Below are 25,433 nucleotides of genomic sequence, written 5' to 3'. Positions count from 1 at the left end.
GCATCAAGGAGGCACATTACACGTACATGCACCCTAATGATTCCTTCGTCGTCATATGACTGAAAAATTGTTGAGTACGACGTTAAACCCCAAGCACTCACTCATTCACACATGACCAGAGAGGAAGCCAGCATTTGTTGGATTTGAACTTACTGCTGTTGCTGTAATGGTGAAAAGCTCTCAGGTCATGGTGTTGTACTCGCACGCTAACCATTAGGCCATGAAGGCCCCTATGTTCATTTTGAAGCCAAAGGGCAAGTTGCATTCAATTTGATGAGCTTTGATGAACTGTAATGAAAGTAAGTCCAGAAAAGTGTTTCCAGACAGACTACGTAGGGACAGAGAAGGGGTAAACCTGTGGTCTTGTCCAGCATCAGTAGGAGACAATAAGTCACAATAACCAAGCAACAAAGCCATGAAAAAAAGTGAGCTTTACAACACAACACCTAAGATCAACCATAGCATTCAACATTGTTTTCTTTATTTATCACACAAGTTATGTGCTTTAGCTAAGACTTGGTATGGGATTATTTTGCAAAAAAGTATACCAACAAAATATACCAAGAAAATATATATCCTTCAGAATTTAAGTGTTTTATAAACCAAAAAGCACAGTATTTCATTAATGTGTATTCAGAATTTTCACACAAAGATAATTTACACGTCATCCAAATAGGCTAAATGTCCATGCATTTCAAAAGTTGACACAAATTTCGAACAACTGAAAAGTTAAGAAATTCCTGGGTAGTTGGCATTATTGAATTTTTCTGTGCATGGAATTATAAAAGGTGTTCTTTTAACCTAGTATTTATGACAATTTTCCAATTCAGTCTGACTATTCCATTCAAGTCTTATGAAAAAGCTCAGTCAGTTCCAAATTAGAACTGTAAATTTGCTTAGGACTCAATTTCTTTTAACATTCACACAAGCTCAGTAGTTGACAGGCATGCCGCCATTGTGTTATTATTCACTGTATCTGACAATCTCTTGAAGACAAAGAAAACACTAAAATGCAGTACAATGTATATACTAGGTGAAAGACCGTTTAACACTGTCCAAGTAAATACCGGCAGTCTGATTTATTTTTTTCTGACAACAAAAACAAAATAAATAAATCAAACTGTTTTTCTGGACAGGGTTTAATGGTTTTACATCTGACATACACTTCACATATACTACTCAAGAATATTTCCCTTATACAACGGTGGCCAGCATTATGGTCGGAGGAAACTGGCACAGCCCGGGAGAAACCTGCGACCATCCGCAGGTTGCTGCCAGACCTTCCCACAGCGACCGCATTGGTGAGAGGCTCCTGGGTCATTACGCTACCCTAGCACGCTTCGACATGCAGAAATACCGCTTTACACAGAGGTATGACAATCAATCCTAACCATACGTTGTACTGATCCCTCACCATTATGTACGTACGAATGTGTTTGGTTGAAAAGTCTTAAAACTATTGTTTGCAAGGACAGATATAACAGTCTTATGCAGGGTGAAGAGAATCAATACCTATCATCCCTTCGCTCACCTTAAGCCACTGTGTAACTATGAACTTGACTGATTGAAAACTACTTATGACATCTTATTCACAAGATCAGGTGTCACACATAGTAGGACAGACACACGGACAGCATTTCCTTTTCCCCTCACCACAGTTATGGTGAAGGACGATTTAGAACACAATATGAAGTACACGGGCCAAAGTAAAACATACATGTATGTGTCGGAACTTGCTGTTTAATAGGCACTGTCTTAGCCTGTCACCTGTCTAATAGAACCACCATGTTTTACTGAAGGCTGGCACATGCCAACCAGAATCCACGCGAAATTTCACTGAATATTTTATTAAACTTTTATCTTTTCTTTCCAGCCTTTCCCTTTTTGCCCTTTCCAGACTTCCTTTCTCTGGCGTTCACTTTCCGTGTGTCTTTCTTCATTCTTGGGTCCACAACCTTGAACTGCCCTTGAACCCCTGCTGGTCGTCGAACCCTCTTGCCCATGCCCTTCTTTGCCACCACATAAGTCAGTTCCTTCTTTTTGTTTTTCAATAGTCCAGCCTTTTTGTAAATACTGGAAGAAAAGTGGATTTTGATTTCTTTTAAAATGCTCAGACAATAGTACACCATATCATTATTTTATGAAACAGAGTGAATTGCAATCTCTACAGTACATTCACTCAAAACTTATTGTGATCCCTGCAGTGTGTTCTTTTAGAACTGACTGTGTTCCCTGCAGTACATTCACTAAGAACTCACTGTGACCTCTACAGTACATTCACTCAGAGCTCACTGTGACCTCCACAATAGATTCACTCAGAGCTCACTGTGACCTCTACAGTACCTTCACTAATAACTCACTGTGATCTCTACAGTACATTCACTCAGAGCTCACTGTGACCTCTACAGTACATTCATTCAGAGCTCACTGTGACCTCTACAACACATTCACTCAGAGCTCACTGTGACCTCTACAGTACATTCACTAATAACTCACTGTGATCTCTACAGTACATTCACTCAGAACTCACTGTTTTATCTGTGACCACTTCTCTCTTTCAGACACTTCCATGGAATCACAAATTGCTTCAGATTTTTTTCTGGCTCTTTCAAGCTTTTTCACCATCTAGAAAATGGATAGAAAGATAGAAGGGTTAATATTTACACATAAAACATGCAGAAAAAGTGACAGTACTTATTTCATTAGTGTTTTACACCGTACTAAAGAATATTTCACTTCAATATTATGGTGGAAGGAAATCGAGCAGAGCCTGGCGGAAACCCATGACCATCCCCCCAGGTTACTGGCAGACCTTCCCATGTCTGGCTGGAGAGGAAGCCAGCATGAGCTGGACTTGAACTCACAGCCACTGCTTTGGCGAGAGGCTCCTGGGTCATTGTTCCCCCCTGGCTTGCTACCCCTTTCCCTCAATGGTAACTAACTCTAATAACAGGATAATACGAGTTCACTGATAACAGTTCTCAACAAAAACGTTTTTTTTTAAACACCAATAACAGGATAATACGAATTCACTGATAAGAGTTCTCAACAGTAACGGTTTTCTTTAACACTAATAACAGGATAATACAATTTCACTAATAACAGTTCTCAACAAAAACTTTTTTTTTAACACTAATAACAGGATAATACGAATTCACTGATAACAGTTCTCAACAAAAACGTTTTTTTTTTAACACTAATAACAGGATAATACGAGTTCACTAATAACAGTTCTCAACAGTAACGGTTTTCTTTAACACTAATAACAGGATAATACGAATTCACTGATAACAGTTCTCAACAGTAACGATTTTCTTTAACACTAATAACAGGATAATACGATTTCACTGATAACAGTTCTCAACAAAAACGTTTTTCTTAAACACTAATAACAGGATAATACGAGTTCACTGATAACAGTTCTCAACAAAAACATTTTTTTTTAACACAAATAACAGGATGATATGAATTCACTGGTAACAGTTCTCACCAGTAACAGTTTTCTTTAACACTAATAACAGGATAATACAAGTTCACTGATATCAGTTCTCAACAATAACGGTTTTCTTGGTCTATATCTCACCATACTATCATGTTGAAAAAATGTGAAGTTACAAATTTATATAAATACACTCTGACTGCTATAGGATGAAAAAAATCAACCACACAATTAATATCGAAGATTGCCAGATAGAGTGAGTGAGTGAGTGCTTGGGGTTTAACGTCGTACTCAACAATTTTTAAGTCATATGACGACGAAGGAATCATTAGGGTGCATGCATGTGTAATGTGCCTCCTTGTTGCAGGACGGATTTCCACCGCTCTTTTATTTAGTGCTGCTTCACTGAGACGACTTACCGAAGGCAAGTAAGCCGCCCCGCCCGAGCCATTATACTGATACGGGTCAACCAGTCGTTGCACTATCCCCTTCATGCTGAACGCCAAACGAGGAAGTTACAACTTCCTCTTTTAATTGCCAGATAGATACAATATAGCTAAATACATAAAATATCCCCAACATTATTTTTGCTATGTTAGTATGTAAACTGCGTTTAAAAAAGTATTAATTTAATTAGTTCCACTTAAAAAAACACCATTAAAGTGGGATTGTCTGCCTAGCTTGTCAGCCGCAGAGCCCTGGTCGAGTGACATCATGCCGTGAAGACCTGCCGGGATTATTTATTGAAAAGCCCTGCAGAGTGTTGCCAAATCCATTCATTAGGCCTACCCACTGTGTGCTTTTCCTGAAACTATCATATGACTAAACCTATCATTACCCCTACCTGTACACCTCTTAATTAGCATACTGAAGATCATATAAGTAGACAGTTTTACAACAAATATTTTGAAAGATACTACAGTTGTATTAGAGTTAGTGAGTGAGTGCTTAGGGCTTTACATTGTAATTAACAATTTTTCAGTTATGACGATGAAGGAGTGTGTAGGGAGGATGTAATGTGCCTCCTTGTTGCAGGACAGATTTCCACTGCTCTTGTATTCAATGCTGCTTCACTGACACCTTACCTAAGGCAAGAAAGCCACCCCAAAAGAGCCATTATACTGATACAGGTCAGCCAATCGTTGAACTCAACGTTAATACTGAATGCCCAGCGAGGAAGTTTTAAGGTGTGACACGACTCAGGATTGAACCTGGATCTACCCCTCTTCCAAACTGGATGCTCTACGAACTGAGCCATTTGGGCCCGCAAAAGTTTTATTAGAAGTTGGAAAAGTGTGTACAGCATAGCGACTGAGCCATACAATGACCGATTTTCGCTCACATACCAGACACCGCAGATGACACAAATGTACTCCCGTCTGGTTTGTCTGACATGAACTGGACATCCATCGAATTATGGTAATACTCGTTGATAATCTGGTGCATTTTCACAGTCCACAAATTATAATTTTCTATAGCCAAGTCAAGCCATAGGCCTACAAGCTGCGACACAAGGCTCCATGCAGTCGGGCCAGCCAACTGTGAGCTGCATGGCAACAACAGACTGTCACTCAACACCTGTGACACTAACAACAAGCTGATCTGTTGTGTTTTAAAAAAATATCACTGGCAAAAATAAATCAGGCTTGAATTATATTGAATGGAAACAGCAATTGTTAACACATAGAAAAACCAATTAAAATTCTGTCTGATTTCCCGTTACGGGCTTCAACGCAGAGTATGCTGCAGGGTACCATGATGTGTGCACAATGGCCTATAGGCTAGGTAAGAATCCGAGTCTGAGGGTCACCCTGTAGCCTTGTGGCCACTGTAGGGCAAAGGCTAGCGGCACCCTACAGGTCGTGTCACAGCATGCTGTTTCAAACAATCAAAGTAACAAAGCCACTTCTGCTTTCCAGGAGTAAAAATTTGGACTTCTCTTTTTCGTTTAGCTGTTTTGGGGAGGGATGTAAGCCTCGTCCATTGGCCTTTTATTTTAGTAGTCATGGGTGAATTAGCAAGTCTCAAAACCACTATGATCGCGAGTCCTCCAAAGCGTGTTTCTGAGGAGATCTGGTCCATATTTTTTCAGTCTATGGCATTTTTAGGCCATGTATGTAACTTTGAAGTACCTTGCATTGTGTTACTCCAGTGGCAAAACCACTCTTGAGCATAGAATAATCTGGAAAGTAGTTGTAAAAGTGTAACGATTGTCTCCTGTGGTGTGTTGTACACAGAGAAGCCTCACACATCTGCGGGGAATGAACTGCCGTGATTTCACACGGTCAACGGTGGCTCAATCGAAGTGGAGTAAATTTTCTGATGTCTGATTCTACCGTGTTTGACGATTTATACCATCGGAACTGATTCAGGGAACATAAATGCATCCATATGCAGTTTGAAAGGTCCAGCGCTGGGGTTCTACATTAAACATGCATTTACATGAACCTTAGCAAGGATTCCAATACTGAAAAGAGACATGATCACAGAAATTTAATAATTTCAGAGCATTTACAGGCAAACTATAAATCCATGCTTTACTTACTTTCCTCTTCTTTCTCGCTTTAGCCTCAGCTATTTTCTTAATTGGTCTGGCATTTATTTCTCTCTCCCTCTGTTTGTACTGCAAAACTTCCTCCTTGACAGAAGATAAACATCAATCAATTTTATATACAGAATACAATTACATGAAAACACTCTGAGTGCGCAAACTTGTCACAGCTAAATGTGCAAAACTGCAGGAGTTACAACAAAGTCCTTTCTGGCTGTGATGAATAATCATTTAAAAAATATTTTGATTTGAATATGGATGAAAATGCTAAGGCTAAGTTGTGCACAAAATTTCATCCAAATCCTTGCTTTTATTTCGTAAAGTTGCTGACAGAGAGACAGACAGAAATGCATGCAAATATATCCCCACCCCACCCCCACCCCTAGCATGGGAAATCAAATGTACGTGTATTTCAGCAGGGAGTATCTTCACCTTGCTTCATTTGACTATCGTCTACCTATTCCAATGCACATTCAGAAACAGCTTATCTCACGTTCGTTAGGGTACTTCTACTTACAGACCAACATGTCGCGATCTACCCAGGTGAAATTTTACAGGAAAAATGCAAAACATGGGAAGAACTGTCCACTTAAGAAAACTCAATGAAAGTCGTAAAATATGAAGTCTCCAGACAAAGCAACCCACTTTTCATTGGTACCCACTGGTAAAGCAGTCCTTCCAGCCTGGAAACAATGTCCTGCAGCAAATAGTATTTTGACAGTAGCCAACTGTTTGGTACAGGACAAAACTGCTATATAAATAACACCGCCACCATTTTTATTGTGAATAGCTGGAAGATTTGCCTATGTGTCCTGTACTAACTTAATGATTATTTCGAGGCTACCTTTTATAAGCAATAATGGTCACTACAACTTGCAGAAAAAAAGAATTTGCCCCAAATTCCTTGGTCCAGTGGCTGACCAGACCTGTTAGAGTACAGATCAGACACTATTTTGTCATGGTCCATGACCAATGGTCAACTAGTACTTTCAACCTCTCTTTGGTCAGATAAATCATATGTTTAGCCAGGCTTCTGTTTAGAAATGTGCGCACTCTGCCACTAAAATGTGCACTCTGCCACCAACATGTGCACCCTGCCACTAAAATGTGCACTCTGTCACTAACATGTGCACCCTGCCACTAACATGTGCACTCTGCCACTAAAATGTGCACCCTGCCACTAACATGTGCACTCTGCCACTAACATGTGCACCCTGCCACTAAAATGTGCACTTTGCCACTAACATGCACACCCTGCCACTAACATGTGCACCCTGCCACTGAAATGCGCATCCTGCCACTGAAATGCGTACCCTGCCACTAAAATGTGCTCTCTGCCACTAAAATGTGCACTTTGCCACTAAAATGTGCAACCTGCCACTAACATGTGCACTCTGCCACTAACATGTGCACCCTGCCACTAAAATGTGCACTTTGCCACTAACATGCGCACCCTGCCACTAACATGTGCACCCTGCCACTGAAATGCGCATCCTGCCACTGAAATGCGTACCCTGCCACAAACATGTGCACCCTGCCACTAAAATGTGCACTCTGCCACTAACATGTGCACCCTGCCACTAACATGTGCACTCTGCCACTAAAACGTGCACTCTGCCACTAACATGTGCACTCTGCCACTAACATGTGCACCCTGCCACTAAAATGTGCACTTTGCCACTAACATGCGCACCCTGCCACTAACATGTGCACCCTGCCACTGAAATGCGCATCCTGCCACTGAAATGCGTACGATGCCACTAAAATGTGCACTCTGCCACTAAAATGTGCACTATGCCACTAAAATGTGCATCCTGCTTTTTTCTCTCTCAGACACATTGTTAATAAATAAGCAGTGGAAATTGCCATACTGCTCCTTTTTTAAGGATTTGAATTATTCATTTGATTGGTATTTTACGCCATACTCAAGAATATTTCACTTATTCGATGACAGCTAGCATTCGGGAGGGAGGAAAACAGGCATAGCCCAGGGGAAACCCATGGCCATCTGCAGGTTGCAGGCTGACCTTCCCATGGTTTTGAGAATTTGAAGATTCAAAGATATTAAAATAGAGCATTCCTGTTTTGACATTGCTGATTTTCTTAAAAACTTCCAATATTACCTTCGTTACAGGATGTGGCCGCCTGTGATGTTTTCTTTCGTCTGCTGCAAACCAGTCAGGTAAATTTGCATCTTCAAAGGAGTACCTGTCAAGAAGAAAGCAAGATGGGTACAATGTATTATATAAGAATCGTACACCTACATGATTTCAAATTTCCAGGTTTTTCCAGGCTCAAAATTCAGTTTTCAGTTATAAATCCTCAAGCAATGTAAAATGATCTCGTTAGCTGAACTTCCTCATCAACAGACGTGCACCAAACAATTACAATATATTGTCCACTCAAAGTACTCAATGCAATGTTTTTGTCGTACTTCCAAGGAACTAAAAGGATGCTGGAAAAATATTTTCAGCATATTTCAGCAAGTGTATGCTGTCTGAGCTGCTGTTGGCTATGTAATCCATATATCGACAGCCCACAGTACATGTGTAAAACATGTGTTACACTTTTCCAGGCTCAAAGACAAAACATCTTGATATTCCAGGTTCAAAGAAAAATCCCCCTGATTTTCCAGGCTTTTCTAGGTTCAAAGGCAAACCCCCCTGACTTTCCAGGTTTTCCTAGGTTCAAAGACAAAAGTCCCTGATTTTCCAGGCTTTTCCAGGTTCAAAGACAACACCCTCTGATTTTCCAGGTTCAAAGACAATACCCCTCATTTTCCAGGCTCAAAAACAAAATCCCCCAATTTTTCAGGTTTTTCAAGGCCTGCAAATAGTTACTGTCTATTTCCATGTATTTCCAGGATCTAAAGGCCTCTTCAATACAGACAATGAAACCACATCACCTCATGCTGGTCAGATTATGGCTTGAAAAAAAAACAATGCACCTCACAAAGGTACCGGTAATGACGACTCTCCTGACGCAAGGCTGAAGACAAGACAGCAGAGCTGGATTCAAGCTTTTTACAAGACTGATTTACAAGACGCGTACGGCCGGAGAGGAAGCCAGCATGAGCTGGACTTGAACTCACAGCGACCGCATTGGTGAGAGACTCCTGGGTCATTACGCTGCGCTAGCGCTTTAACCGACTGAGCCACGGAGGCCCCGACGCGTTTTTACAAGGCTGATCAAAAAGTAGTTATCTGGAGTGGTTTATTCGAAAAACAGAAACCCTGCCGGCATTAAAACTTACCGATTGTATGCCTGGTCTATGATATCACGCTTCCGTTTCTGAGATGTTGCCATGGCAGCGCCTATCGCCAAGCCAACAGCATCTAGGTGAGGCTTTATACCTATGTGGGTCAAAATTAATAAGTTAGTAACCTGGCTATTGATATATCCCATGCAGCATGCAATTCACAGGCAGGGAACGTGTTTGGTGAATTTTTTGGATCAGAGTTATATGACATGGCTGAAAACGCAATTAAAACTATGATGTGTAGAAATTTGTTTCAACTGTATATTCACCACTGAGCAGGAAACCACGTGATTCATGTATTATCATACAACAATGAAACCAGTTACCTTCCATATTCTCGGACACCACCTCAAAACCATCCTTATTTGCATTGTTCAGTTTCCTCTTTTTCATGGCAGGGCCAGTATGTGCGGTAGAGTCAGGCAGACTTCCTTCTGAGTCTGAATCTGAGTCAGACTCAGATACTGAGTCACTCATGGCATCAGAGTCTGACTCAGCAGAGGAATCTGACTCATTTCCAGAGTCAGAATCAGAGTCTTCTTTATGTGGCTTTTTCTTTAAAACTATGTCCCGTGTATTTTTATCTTTTTCTGCCTTCGTTGATTTTTTTGACTCTGAAAACACAGCAGAAGACAGAAAATGGTTAGTATTGAGTTAAAACAGTGGCAAACATTTCTGACTTTAACACAAACAAAACAGCCTTTTCCTCAGTACAATCCGAATCGCTGGCTCCTTCACCTGTAGTTTTGTCCTAGTCACTTAATAACACTGAGGTCGCTGGTTCAAATCTCCCTCTCACTGACTGTTGGTGTTAATATCCATAACTCATGCCCATACAGCCTTGCTGAAACAGTAATTTTCTTGACAAACAACTGTCAGGAGGTTTCTCAGGTACATGTACCAGGTGAATGGTGGCAGTGTTTTCCTTCAAGCCTTGTACAGGTAGGAAAAATTTCTTCATCTGGCATTAAAACAGATTCAAATAAATAAATATTCCCTTACTCAGGAATGTTTGAATGGCAGTCAGGGTTATGAATTAAAGACAGAAGAGTGCCCTCTGTCAGGTAGCTGACAACTCTCTTGATGTGTAATCATACACCAAACAGCAACAGCTGGATTTGAACCTGTGACTTCACTGGTCATAAGCTCATTAACTGTGGTGTGAACTCATGCTGAGGTTGAATTTATTAGCCTAACAGCATAATTTATTTCAATCTTAAACAGGATACTATAATAATTTCAAAAAGTTAAGAACTGGCTAAACTTTTGTAAAAGTACTTGTAGCTTAAGTATAAATCTACACACCTATCACAATTCCACCTTTCTTTTTGTACTCAGCTGTCATCTTCTCAATTTCTGCAGCTTCATCATCTTTGTTTTCCAATCCAGCAAATACATCCTACAAACAGGCATGGAATGAATATTAACATTGGTAACATTAAAATACAAATTCCAAATAAAAAAAGGGACAACAACAAATAAATAAGTATTAGTGGAAAGATCATTAAAAGTATATCCAAAACAACCATTACTAATTTTCTTAGATTTGTGAGTGAATGAGTGCTTGGGCTTTAACTTTGTACTTCACAATTTTTCAGTTATATGATGATGAAGGAATCCTTAGAGTGCATGTAGTGTGCCTCCTTGTTGCAGGACACATTTCCACCGCTCTTTTATCTAGTGGTGCTTCACTGAGATGCCTTACCGAGCCCGAGTCATTATACTGATACGGGTCAAGCAGTTGTTGCACTATGGCCTTCATGTTGAACGTCAAGTGAGGTTTTTAGATTTGTTTTTGATTGAATAAAACAGAGTTTAATGTGTGATGTATAATGACGTAATGCTAACTTCAAGAACAGTAGAATAACTTTTATGACTACATTTTACTCCCTGTACTCACGTGACAATTTTTCGGGATTTTTTTTCTTACTTTACAAGTTAGATATTGTACTGACAGAAAACACATGTACACACTCCTGTACATCAGGTCAAGTCTGACTAGGAAACGTCACCAATCATGACACGGTGCACGTGACAATTTTCAGTTGACCTTTACTTGATATAATTAAAGCATTTTCTTACAACACTGGTTAAAACTTGTACAAAGGAAACCCTATTCCCAATGATTTATTTATTTATCTATTTGATTAGTATTATACGAAGTACTTAAGAATATTTCACTTATATGACGGCGGCCAGCATTATGGTTGGAGAAAACCGGGCAGAGCCCGGGGGAACCCACAACAATCTACAGGTTGCTGGCAAACCCTATTCCCATTGAAAGTAAAACTCTGCATGCTGAACATACATCATCTGACAAATATTATAGATATGTACGACATATATTTCCCTACAGTTCATATCTCTGACAGTGTTTACATTCTGTCTTCACAGACTTCTGACCTTGCCAAACCAGCTATCCAGTTCTCGTGACCTTTGAACTTGTTTGTCCTCAAGGGAGACAACTAGTGGATTACTCTCCTCCATGTCGTCAGCTCTGAAAGATGACACAAAAATGTAAAAAGATTTGTACAAGTAAGAAAGGAGAATGTATTCACATGTTATTAAACATATTATGTATATACACTTGGCTGCTCATCTGTTATTCCACTGACTTGACGTTAGTTTCTTCATTAATAAAAATCTGTTCCCTGTTAGGTCGTTCCAAACTTCTAAATGCCAGTGAAAGAGTTAATCTTAGACTATGACCTCTTATTGCCTACAAGTCACTCACTCATCACTGTCACTGTCTAGGTCCGCCCCCTCCAGATCTCCCTCCTCCTCCTCAGAGCTGTCAGGTTCAAGGTAATCCTTGTTGTCACGGTCAAAGGTCGTGAATGGTCTCCGTGACAACCCTTCCTCTTCTGACCCCTCCTCTTCCTCATCCAGACTAAACTCCTCAACCTCCATTTTCTCCAATTGCTGAAAAAAAACAATGCATAAACAACTTAATGACTTTCCCCGTTAATTTAATTACTGTATGTGCCAAAAAAATTGCATTTATTCACACAACTGAAGCTGACAAAATATTATGTCTTCTCCAGTAGGATGCATCACCTCACCTTCCCAAACAGCATTCTTAAGAGCAACAAAACTCTCAGAGTCAGAGAAAATATGGACCTTAGTTACAGGTAGAATTTTATATCAAACTCAGTATTGTGTGACAAACAGTATTAAGGAGGAAGAAAACAGAAAACTGGGAAAACTTCCTGACTCAACAATTTTTACAGACTAAATTACATCAATACCTGTGCTAAATTGATAACTGTAAAACAGCAATTATTTGTTCTGCCTGATTAAAAACCGTTCAAGTGTAAGTTCTTACTAAAAGCCCCCCTGCACTTATTATGAAAAACCATGAATTATTACAAAAAAAAATCTTCAAGGGGTAACATTAAATACCTAAATCCCACAGAAATTATAGACCACAAGCTTTACAAGGAACATTACGACACAAAATCACACCTTTTTGTTTTTCAGATTATCCAGGTGAAACAGTCCCACATCGTCCGTGAAGTCATGGACATCTCCCGGGATCACCATCTTCATATCCATTTTGTGACGAAGTTTGTTTTTCTCCACTCGTATTTTCTTCAATTTCCTTCACAAAGAAGAAAGAAGGTAAAACAGAATATAAAATCTTACATCAACTATAATTTTGGTTTGTAATTTGTACATCTGCAGGACTCTTGGGCTTGATATGCTTTGTCACAAGTTCTTCCCTACTCTCCTGATCATCTGGGGGCCGTCTTACGAAGCACCATGTACTGGACGGGTTGTCCTTGGCAAAATACAGTGAACAGATACGTCACCACGGAAACATAAACTTGACACAGCATTGCGACAGCTTCATCAGATGAGCCCCTGGGAATTAAGACAACCCTTACACCTTTTGATAACCACGAACGCCTTTTCCCCCACACCAATTTTCCCTCGGTTCTTCTGCATATACCTGCCGTAATTCACCAACCCTTTCAGCTAAGCAGGACTTGTGATGGGAATGCTCGCAGGGAAATTGAAAAAAAAAAACAAACCCCAGGGTAGTCCGGTCATAGATGTGAATAGTGCACCATGGGTGGTTGATGGTTCTTACCCTAATAACTGAGCACCCAATGTCTTTACACTCTGAGAACTCAGGGAGTAAGTGCAGAAGGTGGTGTGCACGTAAGACAGGCACACATCGCACGTGTTTCTCACCTCTTGAGCGCCCTTCTCTCACTGTCCTTGGCCTCAGCCAGTTGTTTCTCAATCTCTGCCTCCTCATCTTCCTCCTCAGCCTCATCCTCAGCCTTCTCTCTGTGACAAAACAGAACAGAGAATTTCTTGTTAAGACTGAACTGTATACTGTTCAGCATTATGTTTATCATTACAAATACACAGTCCACTGTTAAAAACTACATCGTGCAATATTACATCATGGCATTTCCTGTTAACAAGACATAGATCATCAATGTTAAAATATCTTGTGCAAATTGCCATTTATGCAAACAACAGGTATTCACTATTAAAAGTAAACTATTTCCTGTCTACAGATCTTGTTCATTTTCATGTTCAGAGGTCAAGCACATTGTAAAACCTTCAGAGGTCACCGTTTCTACTAAGTCTTTAGTGTTAGAAAGGTAGAGTTTATTGTTAATATTAAAATACATGTATTTACCTTAACAAACAACACATACTTAATTCTTCAACCTTTTCAATCACCTCAGCAACCAGTATTTTAAAACATTCTGACAGACCTATGGACTGAAGATAATGTGCACTGTTCTATGCAGCCTGCGTCTTTAGTGATTCAAACAAATCAGTTTTAGCGTCATTTTCATGAAAACGTATGCATAAATTCCACTGAAAAAAGTGCTTCGTTGGTTGAAAAGGTCGAAAAGATTTATAGTAGACAGTTCACTACTAGATTTTACGAATAGCCCTGAAGTTGGGCAGCCCTGCCACTGAGACTTTCATAAATTACACAAATCACATCCAAACTGGACAATTCGCATATGATGAGGTTTCACGACGTGCATATCTGTACCTATGACTTACTTCTTGTCCTCTGGTACCTTCCCCTCCAACTCATCTAAATACTGCTTCATCTTTTTCCGCCAAGACAATAAAGACCTGCAACATAGACAAGGAGTGTAAAAAAATCAGCAAAAGTTTTGCGTACATTCATTTGGGTTTTTATGCAGTACTTAACACGAGGAGTCACAAGGTGTGTGTGCATATATTCATACGTGTAATCCAGTCTAATGTTGCATGTGTCAAACTGAGTATGAATCAATACCTTTGGCACAATTTACTGTGGTTACCTTTAAATTAAAAAAATTATTTATTAGTGTTTAATGCCACACTCAAGACTGTTTTGACAGATACAATGGCAGGCAGTTTTATGGATGGAGGAAACCCGATTGGGTGGAGGAAATGTAGATAGGTGGAGGCAACCTGGATGGGTGGAGGAAACCTGAGAGAGTAGAGGAAACCTGGGTGGTGAAGGAAACCTGGGTGGTGAAGGAAACTCAGGTGACACAAAAGACACTCATTAAAGTTATGTTAAAAAATTATCGTAATTCACAGATGCATTAGCTGATTATTTTTTGCCATAACACTTAGCCACAAAGAGTTGTCAGTAGAGAACACAATGGAGAGTGATCAGCTCCCCCAGCTGTGTGGCAGCCAACCCCAGTGCCTGTCTGGCTGCTCGCCCGAATCACATGGTGTTACTTCCCCACACTTATAAAGGGTGTTCATATCCGCACATTGCTTCAACCCATGTGGCATGTGTTAAGAAAAAGTATGCTTCTTAAAGACTGACCAAATTCTCAGGGCAATTTTGTTTTATTTCATGTGAAAGTAACAGAGGAAAATGTTACGCAAACACTAACAAACCCAGCGTGGTTGTGGCATGTAGAAAGTGGAATTTTCACTACTCTTACTGTTACTCACTACTGTTACTGTTACTCACTACTGTTACTCACAACCGTTACTCACTTGAGTTCCTTTTTGCCAAGCACTTTGATGTCTTTACAGCACTCCTTGATCTCATCTGTTGTCAGTTTGTGGTTCAGCACACGGACATCGTCCAGCGTGATCTATAAATAGTGCAACATTTACTGGTACTGGTAGGTATTTTAATTAATTCTTACATTTTAAACTTTCCACATCTTTGAGTGTTACTTAACTTTATTGGAAAAGGAAAAAAGTTTTTATTTTACTTATATTAAAGATTTCACATAAAAGACAAAGGCAGTACATATAATACAAGTATGGCAAATACGAATAATACTGCACAAAGTGCATCGTGTGAAGAACAATGCAAATATTCAATCACGTCAAAGATGAAAAAAATAATCCACAGGGGGTTTTATATATCAAGGCACATTTTCCTTTCGCATAACCGTGTTTAGGTTATTCAAACATCTCCCTCTCATTTTCATTTATACCAAAGTAAACTCACAAAGATTTTAAAACATATGGCTTTAGCCTATAATTCACGAAAATCAAACTCTTAAAATATGCGTCAAATCAATAAAATTTTGACCACTTATTCCATGTCGTTATTGTACAATTTCACCCAAGTTTGAATATTCAGTTTCAAATATTTTGTGTTTCCTCTTAAAGGTTAACTCCGGTTTCTGTGAGTTCAAGTCCAGCTCATGCTGACTTCCTCTCCGGTCATAAGTGGGCGGGTCTGCTAACAATCTGCCGACAGTCGTGGGTGTCCAGTGGAATCTCCCCGGTTTCCTCTCGCCATAAAGCTGGCAGCCTTCGTAGAAGTAAAATATTCTTAAGTATGGCGTAAAACACCAATCAAATACATAAATGCTGACTCGATTTGCAGCTTCTGGAATTGATAAAATGTCTTCCAGAAGATCTTCCGTCTCTTCCAGGATGGCTTCAAAAGACTTAGATGGCTTGGAAGAGATTCTGGAAGTCAAAAAGCTCAAACGAAGTCATTCATTTATTTATTTATTTGACTGGCGTTTTACGCCATACTCAAGAATATTTCACTTATACGACAGCAGCCAGCATTATGGTGGGTGTAAACCGGGCAGAGCCCGGGGGAAACCCACGACCATCCGCAGGTTGCTGGCAGACCTGAAATGGTTAAAAGATATATTCTAGAAGAAGACAAGAACAAATCAAGTCAGCCCCTAGATAAATCACGCTCCTGCCACGACACCACTGCAATACTGCAAATTTAGCATTTTATAGCCACAATCATTCATTTATTAAAATATTTTGTTTTGCAAAAATGATTGAAGCTCCAGAGTTTGGCTCAAAATGCACCCAAACATATAATTCATTTCACTCACCGCATTTGTGGTTGAGAGAAGCTCTGTAAACTGGTCACTGTGGATGAAGTCTGAGACACTGACCGGGTGATACAGCGTGTAGTCCCCTTCAGGGTAGCCCTCTGTCTGTCTGCGGGAATAAAACATTATACACTACCACTCAAGGGCTTCCCACTCATACCATGGCTGTAAGTTTCAAGGGTGGAGAAAACCAACAGTCAAGTCACTGATGAAATTTCACTACATGCGAGGGACAGATATCCACTGTAAAATAGTCAAAGACAAGCAGTCATGTGAAGAACAGATATCCTTTCCACAATGGTCACAGACAAGCAGTCATGTGAAGAACAGATATCCACTCTACAATAGTCAAAGACAAGCAGTCATGTGAGGAACAGATATCCAATCTACAATGGTCACAGACAAGCAGTCATGTGAAGAACAGATATCCGCTCTACAATGGTCACAGACAAGCAGTCATGTGAAGAACAGATATCCACTCTACAATAGTCAAAAGACAAGTAGTCATGTGTAGAACAGATATCCATTCCACAATGGTCACAGACAAGCAGTCATGTGAAGAACAGATATCCACTCTACAATAGTCAAAGACAAGCAGTCATGTGAGGAACAGATATCTACTCTACAATGGCCACAGACAAGCAGTCATGTGAGGAACACATATCCACTCTACAATGGTCAAAGACAAGTAGTCATGTGAAGAACAGATATCTACTCTATTATGGTCAAAGACAAGCAGTCATGTGAGGGACAGATATCTACTCTATAATGGTCAAAGACAAGCAGTCATGTGAAGAACAGATATCTACTCTATTATGGTCAAAGACAAGTAGTCATGTGAAGAACAGATATCTACTCTATAATGGTCAAAGACAAGCAGTCATGTGAAGAACAGATATCTACTCTATAATGGTCAAAGACAAGTAGTCATGTGAAGAACAGATATCTACTCTATTATGGTCAAAGACAAGCAGTCATGTGAAGAGCAGATATCTACTCTATAATGGTCAAAGACAAGCAGTCATGTGAGGAACAGATATCCACTCTACAATGGCCACAGACAAGCAGTCATGTGAAGAACAAATATCCATTTTCTTCGCACTCACTTCCTTCGTTTCTCCGGATGAACCATGTTAAGTGGCACAGCTTTCGTGTCAGGTTCCACATCTTTGAAAACATGTTTGGGGTCCAAAAATTTGGGGTCAATTTTGTCCGGGGCGAGGAATCCCTGACAAACAACAAAGATCTCGGCAGACTCATTTCTGGAGGCTTGCGGCTTTGTGGCATGGACGTGCTTGAAAAGCTGCTGGAAAGCCCACAACAAAGCGTTGTAGTCTTTGGATCGGAACACCTTGGTAACAAACCAACCTCCCTTCCGCAGAAATTCTGTGGCTAGTTTCATGGCGTGTAGCGTAAGCACAGCTGGGGGAAGAAACAAAACAAAAGGTTATGACATCTTAAGGTAATTTGTTTATCATGTTCTTAAATTTGATTAACTCCCATCAAGCACTGGACAGAATATCACAGTATTAAATGACCAAGCATTCTGTCTCTGGTCAAATTCATTCGAGATCACGCGCCTTTCTAAGTGATCCTATGGTACTGAGACAAGGCTCGTGTTGAGATGGGCGCCATCAGCGAAGTGAATCCCCCCGCCCCCCAAAAAAAATTTGGGGATAATTGTTGATAGAGGAGTATCAGAGTTTTTTAATAAATATTAGATTAATCAGATTTAATAAGTATTTTCAGGTTCCTTGAGTCAAAATTAGTATCAGTGATATAAAATCAAGCAACTACCTGCATCTGAATTAATCAGAAACATCCAAAATAAAAACTATTTACTCACGTATTAGCTAATGAATATTAAGTAATTCAACATGGCGGCGCCCATGAAAGGTGGCGCCCATGAAAGGTGGCGCCCATAAAAGGCGGCATGAAAAGAGAGTTTGAAAAAGTAATGGCATATGCCAAGGCAATCGGTGGCGTTTCTGTAGAATTAAAGGCAAAGCAGGTCACTGCTCTCCGTGCAGCATGTGCGGAAAGAGATGTTATTGCAGTATAATCGAGTGCGTATGGTAAAAGTCTTGTTTATCAGATTACGCCTTGGGTCATCCAGCGTCAAGAACACAGTAGAGAACTCAAGATAATTACTGTTGTATTCCCTGTGAATTCTGTTATGCAAAAATCAAGTGGTAAGTGTGTAAATATATTTAAATTGCCACGCTTCAGCTTGAGCAAGGGCAGAGAGGATAATAATACCCACGGACGCAAGTAAATAGCGTACTGCTGAACAGTTCTGTACCTTCGCCATTGTGTGCTGTTGTTTACATGAAGCGAAAATAGACATCTCAGATCAGGTGACGTAATGCACTAGCCTCGCTTTCGACATCGCTGTTGTACAAAGTATGGCGCCCACGTCCATCAGAGATGTAATCTCAAGGGAGGCAGTAGGTACATCTCTATTTTAGAATGTGGCCAAGTTGACAAAGATGCACATTTTTCTTGATTCTGAAAGTCATTCTGATCCAAGAAAGGTGTTTTCGAGGATTGTTTGGAAAGTAGGATAGCATCCTAGAGGAAAATCTAAAATTCATCACCAAAGGTAGTATTGACCATATATCATGACCTTAATTCACCTTTAAAAATGCACTTTTTTGAGGATCAATTTGGGTCATTGATTGTACATCAATGGTTTGGGCGTATTTCCTCACCTTGCTCTTTTGGTCTACTTGTGTTTTTCTCACCTTACTGAGATACCCTTAGCAAGCAGATTTTTGGATAATATGAATTTTTCTCACTTTGCTGAAAGGCGTCATGAAGCCAGTTCTTGCCGACATTTGGAGCTCCATCATTCAGAAAACAATCTGCTTTCCAGGTTTGAAGTTCTTTCTTCAGGGACTATAGTATGAAAAAACAAAAAGGGTAAACTTTCAATTTTATTTATTAACAAGCGCAAACTCAGAATAGCTGAACATCGAGAATGTTGTCTTTCAATCAGGCAGCATTTTTTTACACTGACCGGCCATGGTGAACAAAGAGGATTTTACACTGACTGGCCATGGTCAACAATGAGGATTTTACACTGACTGGCCATGGTGAACAAAGAGGACTTTACACTGACCGGCCATGGTCAACAATGAGGATTTTACACTGACTGGCCATGGTCAACAATGAGGATTTTACACTGACCGGCCATGGTGAACAAAGAGGATTTTACACTGACTGGCCATGGTGAACAAAGAGGATTTTACACTGACTGGCCATGGTCAACAAAGAGGACTTTACACTGACCGGCCATGGTCAACAATGAGGATTTTACACTGACTGGCCATGGTCAACAATGAGGATTTTACACTGACCGGCCATGGTCAACAATGAGGATTTTACACTGACTGGCCATGGTCAACAAAGAGGATTTTACACTGACTGGCCATGGTCAACAATGAGGATTTTATACTGACTGGCCACGGTCATCAAAGAGGATTTCAAAAGATTAACCAGCCCACCCACCCATCACCACAAAGCCACACAAAAACCCATTCCCACAAAGCCACCCAACCACCCCCATAAAGCCACCCAACCACGCCCACAAAGCCACACAAAAACCCACTCCCACAAAACCACCCACCCACTTACAAAGCCACCCAACCACACTGACAAACACACCCACCCACCCCCACAAAGCCACCCCACCCACCCACCCTTGAGAATGAAGGTTTACCTCACCTGTCTACATTTGTCTGTGGTGATGTCCTCTTGTAGACAGGTGACATTGTGGATTGGTCTGATGGGCACCAAATCAATCGCTGAAATGTCCGAATAAAGCAGAATAGTACAATTTGAACAATGTTAAATGATTCATGAAGAATGAATTTTCAGTATGGTATAATGTGTTGGCATATCTGCTAAAAAACACTCATTCTACTAAATTAAACCGTAGCAAATTGTTTTGGTTTACTTACTCACTAGATGCCACACTTACAATAACATCGCCGGGCCTCCACAGCCCAGTTGGATAGCACGCTAGCGCAGCGTAATGACCCAGGAATCTCTAACCATTGTGGTCTCTGTGAGTTCAAGTCGAGCTCATGCCGGCTTCCTCTCCAATTGTACGTGGGGAAGGTCTTGCAGCAACCTGTGCATGGTCATGGGTTCCCCCTGGGCTCTGCCCAGTTTCGTCCCACCGCAATGCTGGCTGCTGTCGAATAAGTGAAATATTCTTGAGTACGGCGTAAAACACCAATTAAATAAATACAATAACACTGGACACCTCACTTACCCACAATAACACTGGACATCTCACTTACCCACTATAACAATGGACACCTCACTTATCCACTTTCACACAATACACCTCACTTACCCACATTGTTACAAGACACCTCTCTTACCCACAATAACACTGGACACTTCACTTAGCCACAATAACACACGATGCCTCACTTACCACAATAACACTGGACACCTCACTTACCCACAATAACCCCAGACACCTCACTTACCCACATTGTTACTAGATGCCTCTCTTACCCACAACAATACTTGACACCTCACTTATCCACAATAACACAATACACCTTATCTTCCCACATTGTTACATGATGCCTCTCTTACCCCGAATAACACTGGATGCCTCACTCACTCACAATAACACAACACCTCACTCACCCACAAAAACACTGGACACATCGAGAGACACCTCACTTACCCACACAAACACAGGACGCCTCACTTACCCAAAATAATACTGGATGCCTCACTCACTCCAAATAACACCGGACACCTCACTTACCCACAATAACACCAGACACCTCACTTACCCACATTGTTACTAGATGCCTCTCTTACCCAAAACAACACTTGACACCTCACTTATCCACAATAACACAATACACCTCATCTTCCCACATTGTTACATGATGCCTCTCTTACCCCGAATAACACTGGTTGCATCACTCACTCACAATAACACAGGACACCTCACTTACCCACAAAACACTGGACACCTCACTCACTCACAATAACACAGGACGCCTCACTTACCACAATAACAATAGACACGTCACTTACCCACAATAGCACTTGACACCTCAGCTACCCACGATAACATGACGCCCCACTTACCCAAAATAACACACGACACCTCACTTACCCACAATAACACAGGACGCCTCACTTACCCACAATAACACACGACACCTCACTTACTCACAAAAACACACGATGTCTCACTTTTTACCACGAAAACACTGGACACCTCACTCACTCACTCACTCACTCATAATAACACAGGACGCTTCACTTACCCACAATAACACAGGACACCTCACTTACCTACAATAACACTCGAGACAGGTGTGTTTTCCGCGGCAACTTGAGCCCATCCTCCTGGGGCTGCACACAGATCAACAACAACACGAGACTTTTGCAGAAACTCAAACTTTCTGTTCAGTTGGATCAGTTTGAAGGCAGCCCGAGAACGATAACCTGTGTACACAAAGTGGCACAAACTTCAGATGACAACGCAAACACTTTCTGCACCTTTTTTTTTTTTTTACATCAAAAGAATTCTCAGTTTCCAGGGTGAGCTGTACTGGTTGCACTGGGCCCTGTCCTATTCTTTTACCCACAGAGCCTTTAACAGTAGTACATGTATGTGGCAAGGTATGTTAGCAATATGGTCATAAGTTTCCCCAGGTGGTTTCCTTCCACCTCTGTCCTCTGCTATATAAGTAAAATATTCTTAAGTTATTGATGATGTATTCAATTTGAGAACGCAGACATCCAGACATTTGCTGTTTAAGATGTTAAGTTTTGCTTGTGCAGAAACTACGGTGAGTTAATACAAAGCTCTGCTTAATAATTCTAAATAGTATAATTTCCTCTGCCTTTGCTCCGAGTGGAAAAAGAAGTATGCCTGTAAACTTGGGTTATAATGTTCCAAGTAAAGGATTAGTGCCCAGATTGGTTATTTATTCATAACTAGTTACCCCTGTATACATTGTAAAATTGAGAGTAAACAAAAATATTGTAAAAAAAGATACATTAATCTGAGTAATATGGCATTAAAGTCACTAGATAATCCGGCTGGGTCTATGCACTTTTTCTGCCCACACTCGGTAGTCTTCGGCGAATGACGTCATACAAGTCCAATCTTTACGACCTGTCAGAGCTTCGCCATTTACTTCGGCCACAAAAGTAACGGTAAGCATATCAAATTTCTTGATCCATGAAATGGTTTGCTGTTTTGCATACGGTTGTAAAAAATTTGTAAACAGATTTTTTTTCAAGTTTCCCCCGACGATTTGGCCCTCAAAAAAAGCGTTGATTCACTACACAAGACAGAAAGGCTTTATGCCCACGAATCACAGCTGCATATCTACTCTCACCATTTTCCAGCAGGTAGTTACGAGAGGAATACTAATGAACTCGAAAGATTTATACCCACGGCAGTCACCACGGTGACAGGCACAACCCAGAACCCAAGACAATTTGCCCGAAACCACCCCCATAATGACATATGCACGATAATTGGTCCTCTCGAAGGCTTTCCTCGCAACCTCGCTGACTTCTACACCACAACAGACTTTCCAATTCTGTCCACATTTCTTATGCAATGTCTACAACGACACCTGCACACAGTGGTGATAAAATTCTATTACAGTGTACTAAACTGAACTGAAAACGGATAGATTGCAAATCACTGTACCCTAATGCCGACGTCCACATCGCACATATTCATATTGCACATGACTATAGACCCTTAATATGCATAGGTTACTCCAAAAGCCGACAATAACATGTACCTGTAGTTGTCATTGTATAAATATATGAATTTAGGACCACTAGGTGAATAGAATGATATTTATTTGAAGCGGACAGAAGGCAAGAATTGTAGATATTAAATTTGATATGCACACGAAATGTAGGCCTGCTGTGTAAAGCTATAGCTTACCAGTCTGTTGTGCCAGTGTGGTTGGAAATGCTTGGACAAAGATCAAATTGAACGTCTGAATAGTCGGACTGACACTCTGACCAGAGTATCAGTGCGATAAATCAGAACTGCGACAAAGTCGTCCACTACGGGTTCAAATTGACACGGCTGGATATTTGTTTCTGTGTAGCTAGAATCCATCTCAGAAATGGCATCGTTTTGATACCAATTCCCACATTATTTAGGCTAGATAAACTTGGGTTGGCCATCTTTGACAACACCCGGTGAGCTTTACAGGGCGGCAGGCTTGACATCGGCTAGGGTACTAAATCTAAATTTTTGGTTGTATTTAAAGTCATAATTTACTTAAATCAGAGGCCCTCCCATAAAAACCTACTGTTTAAACAGGTTATAATCTGTATAATTAGGACAAGATGCTAAATCTGGACACTAATCCTTTAACAAAGAGTTCTTACATGTAGGTGTGTCTACATATACAGTGTCTTCTTGTGGCAGGGTGAGTCAAGGCTGCCAGAGTGTGACCATCACTGAAGTATCATGCCGAAGACACCAGACATGACACCCCACCCAGGCACATTATATTGATACTGGGCCAACCAGTCCTTAAGACTTTAAACATTATCAGAATCCTGCTGCGGAGTATTGGCTGACTCTTAATTGCTATTTACTGGACTGTCTTTGACATTTTCATCAGAATTATTCTTGGTCTGATGATATGCAATCTAAGAGACCTGCAATGAAGACAATGAATGTCTTAAACCAGGTCATGCGTTGAATGAAAATAGGGCAAACTCTTTTCATTTGATTCACACTGATGTATGTATGTTTGGGGTTTTACATCATACTGAACAATTTTTCAGTCCTGTGTGCACATATACTGTGTCTTCTTGTGGCAGGGCAAGGACAACAGAAATTCAGACGACTGGATTAGCAATTGAGGAAATGAACTTGAATGGGAAAAGATGAAGAGGGGAATATGAAAGTTGACGTTGCTGTAACGTGGTTAAGTGACATCACTGAGGAACCAGCTTTTCAGGAATAGCATCTAAGAATGTGTTCATTGACCAACAAAATGACAAACTTAAGTCTTTACCACTGCCCTTCATTGGACTGCGGTTAGATAAAAGCTCAGGCATTTTACAGTTGAGGTCACTGTCAGGTGGACGTGGTAGAGTGGTGTCAATAAGCTGAGTCAGCATTTCAAGAATCTTATGAGTTCACGCAGGTTAAGGCAAGATGAGTGTGGACTCTTGCGACCCAACGCTGCTAAAAGGCATGATTCTACGGCAGCTGCAGATGGCGCCTTTGGGCTGACAGGCCCGCCTATGCGAGATGTGTATTCAGAATAGCAAGTATCATAAAATCACGACTTTTATCTGTGTTACAGATAGTTTGCGGGAGCCCAAACTCTGTCCCGTCCATATCTGCATGACTCCTCGGCTTATTCATACAAGAACCGGCTGTTAAACAATGAACATTTGTGAAGGGCTCACTCTCCAACAAAATGACAAACCTAATCTTCGCAACTGCCACAATCTCCTGTGATTTGATAATGGTGCCTTAAATGAAGATGTCGGCACTGAAGGCGGCAACGATTTATACGGTGTCCAATTATCGAGGTCGACATGTACACTACTGATGTCACATTGAGTGTAAAAAGTAACAAACCTGTTTCTTTGGCTAACTGATAAAACTTGTCCTTTCGCGCCTTTCCAATCTTAGTCTTCTTCCCCATGGTGTTTTCCTGAACTTTCTCTCACAAATTCACAATTTACAACAATAATCCATGCGTTACACGAACCACATGGACCTACCACATCATTACGTACTACGTCATCACTTTGGTCGTATTTTGACTCGTCATCGGTCTTGTCGCACTTGTGTTGATATCTCTTGACAGGAGCACGTGGATGTAGATGACA

General features: G+C 40.6%; 1 protein-coding gene across 1 annotated transcript; it reads right to left on the bottom strand.

Annotated features, from left to right (window-relative positions):
- Window positions 1-1,291: 1,291 nt before the first annotated feature.
- Window positions 1,292-25,316, bottom strand: LOC135476143 (pre-rRNA 2'-O-ribose RNA methyltransferase FTSJ3-like). The gene is made up of 19 exons (XM_064756064.1): window positions 25,180-25,316; window positions 21,891-22,043; window positions 20,283-20,362; window positions 19,355-19,454; window positions 17,663-17,978; window positions 16,557-16,665; window positions 15,232-15,332; window positions 14,287-14,361; window positions 13,447-13,545; window positions 12,715-12,850; window positions 11,984-12,171; window positions 11,653-11,746; window positions 10,555-10,648; window positions 9,576-9,863; window positions 9,244-9,343; window positions 8,114-8,198; window positions 5,985-6,077; window positions 2,531-2,625; window positions 1,292-2,073 (listed from the first exon to the last, which is right to left on the bottom strand). Exons 1-19 carry the CDS (start codon window positions 25,244-25,246, stop codon window positions 1,857-1,859), a joined length of 2,490 nt encoding a protein of 829 aa, XP_064612134.1. The 5' UTR covers window positions 25,247-25,316; the 3' UTR covers window positions 1,292-1,856.
- Between the last annotated feature and the right edge of the window lie 117 nt (window positions 25,317-25,433).

Source organism: Liolophura sinensis, chromosome 10 (genome assembly GCF_032854445.1).
Source record: "Liolophura sinensis isolate JHLJ2023 chromosome 10, CUHK_Ljap_v2, whole genome shotgun sequence".
NCBI lineage: Eukaryota > Metazoa > Mollusca > Polyplacophora > Chitonida > Chitonidae > Liolophura > Liolophura sinensis.
Note: the sequence above shows the minus strand (reverse complement) of the source record. Positions and strands in the feature narration are given on the sequence as shown.

Bases quoted from the DNA above. Each gene is read 5' to 3' on its own strand.
- LOC135476143 (XM_064756064.1), bottom strand. From the start codon at position 25,246: ATGGGGAAGAAGACTAAGATTGGAAAGGCGCGAAAGGACAAGTTTTAT. The intron at 19,455-20,282 runs GTGAGGTAAACC...TTCATACTATAG, and splicing joins CCACAGACAAATGTAGACAG to TCCCTGAAGAAAGAACTTCA. The intron at 6,078-8,113 runs GTAATATTGGAA...TCTTCTGTCAAG, and splicing joins GGCCACATCCTGTAACGAAG to GAGGAAGTTTTGCAGTACAA.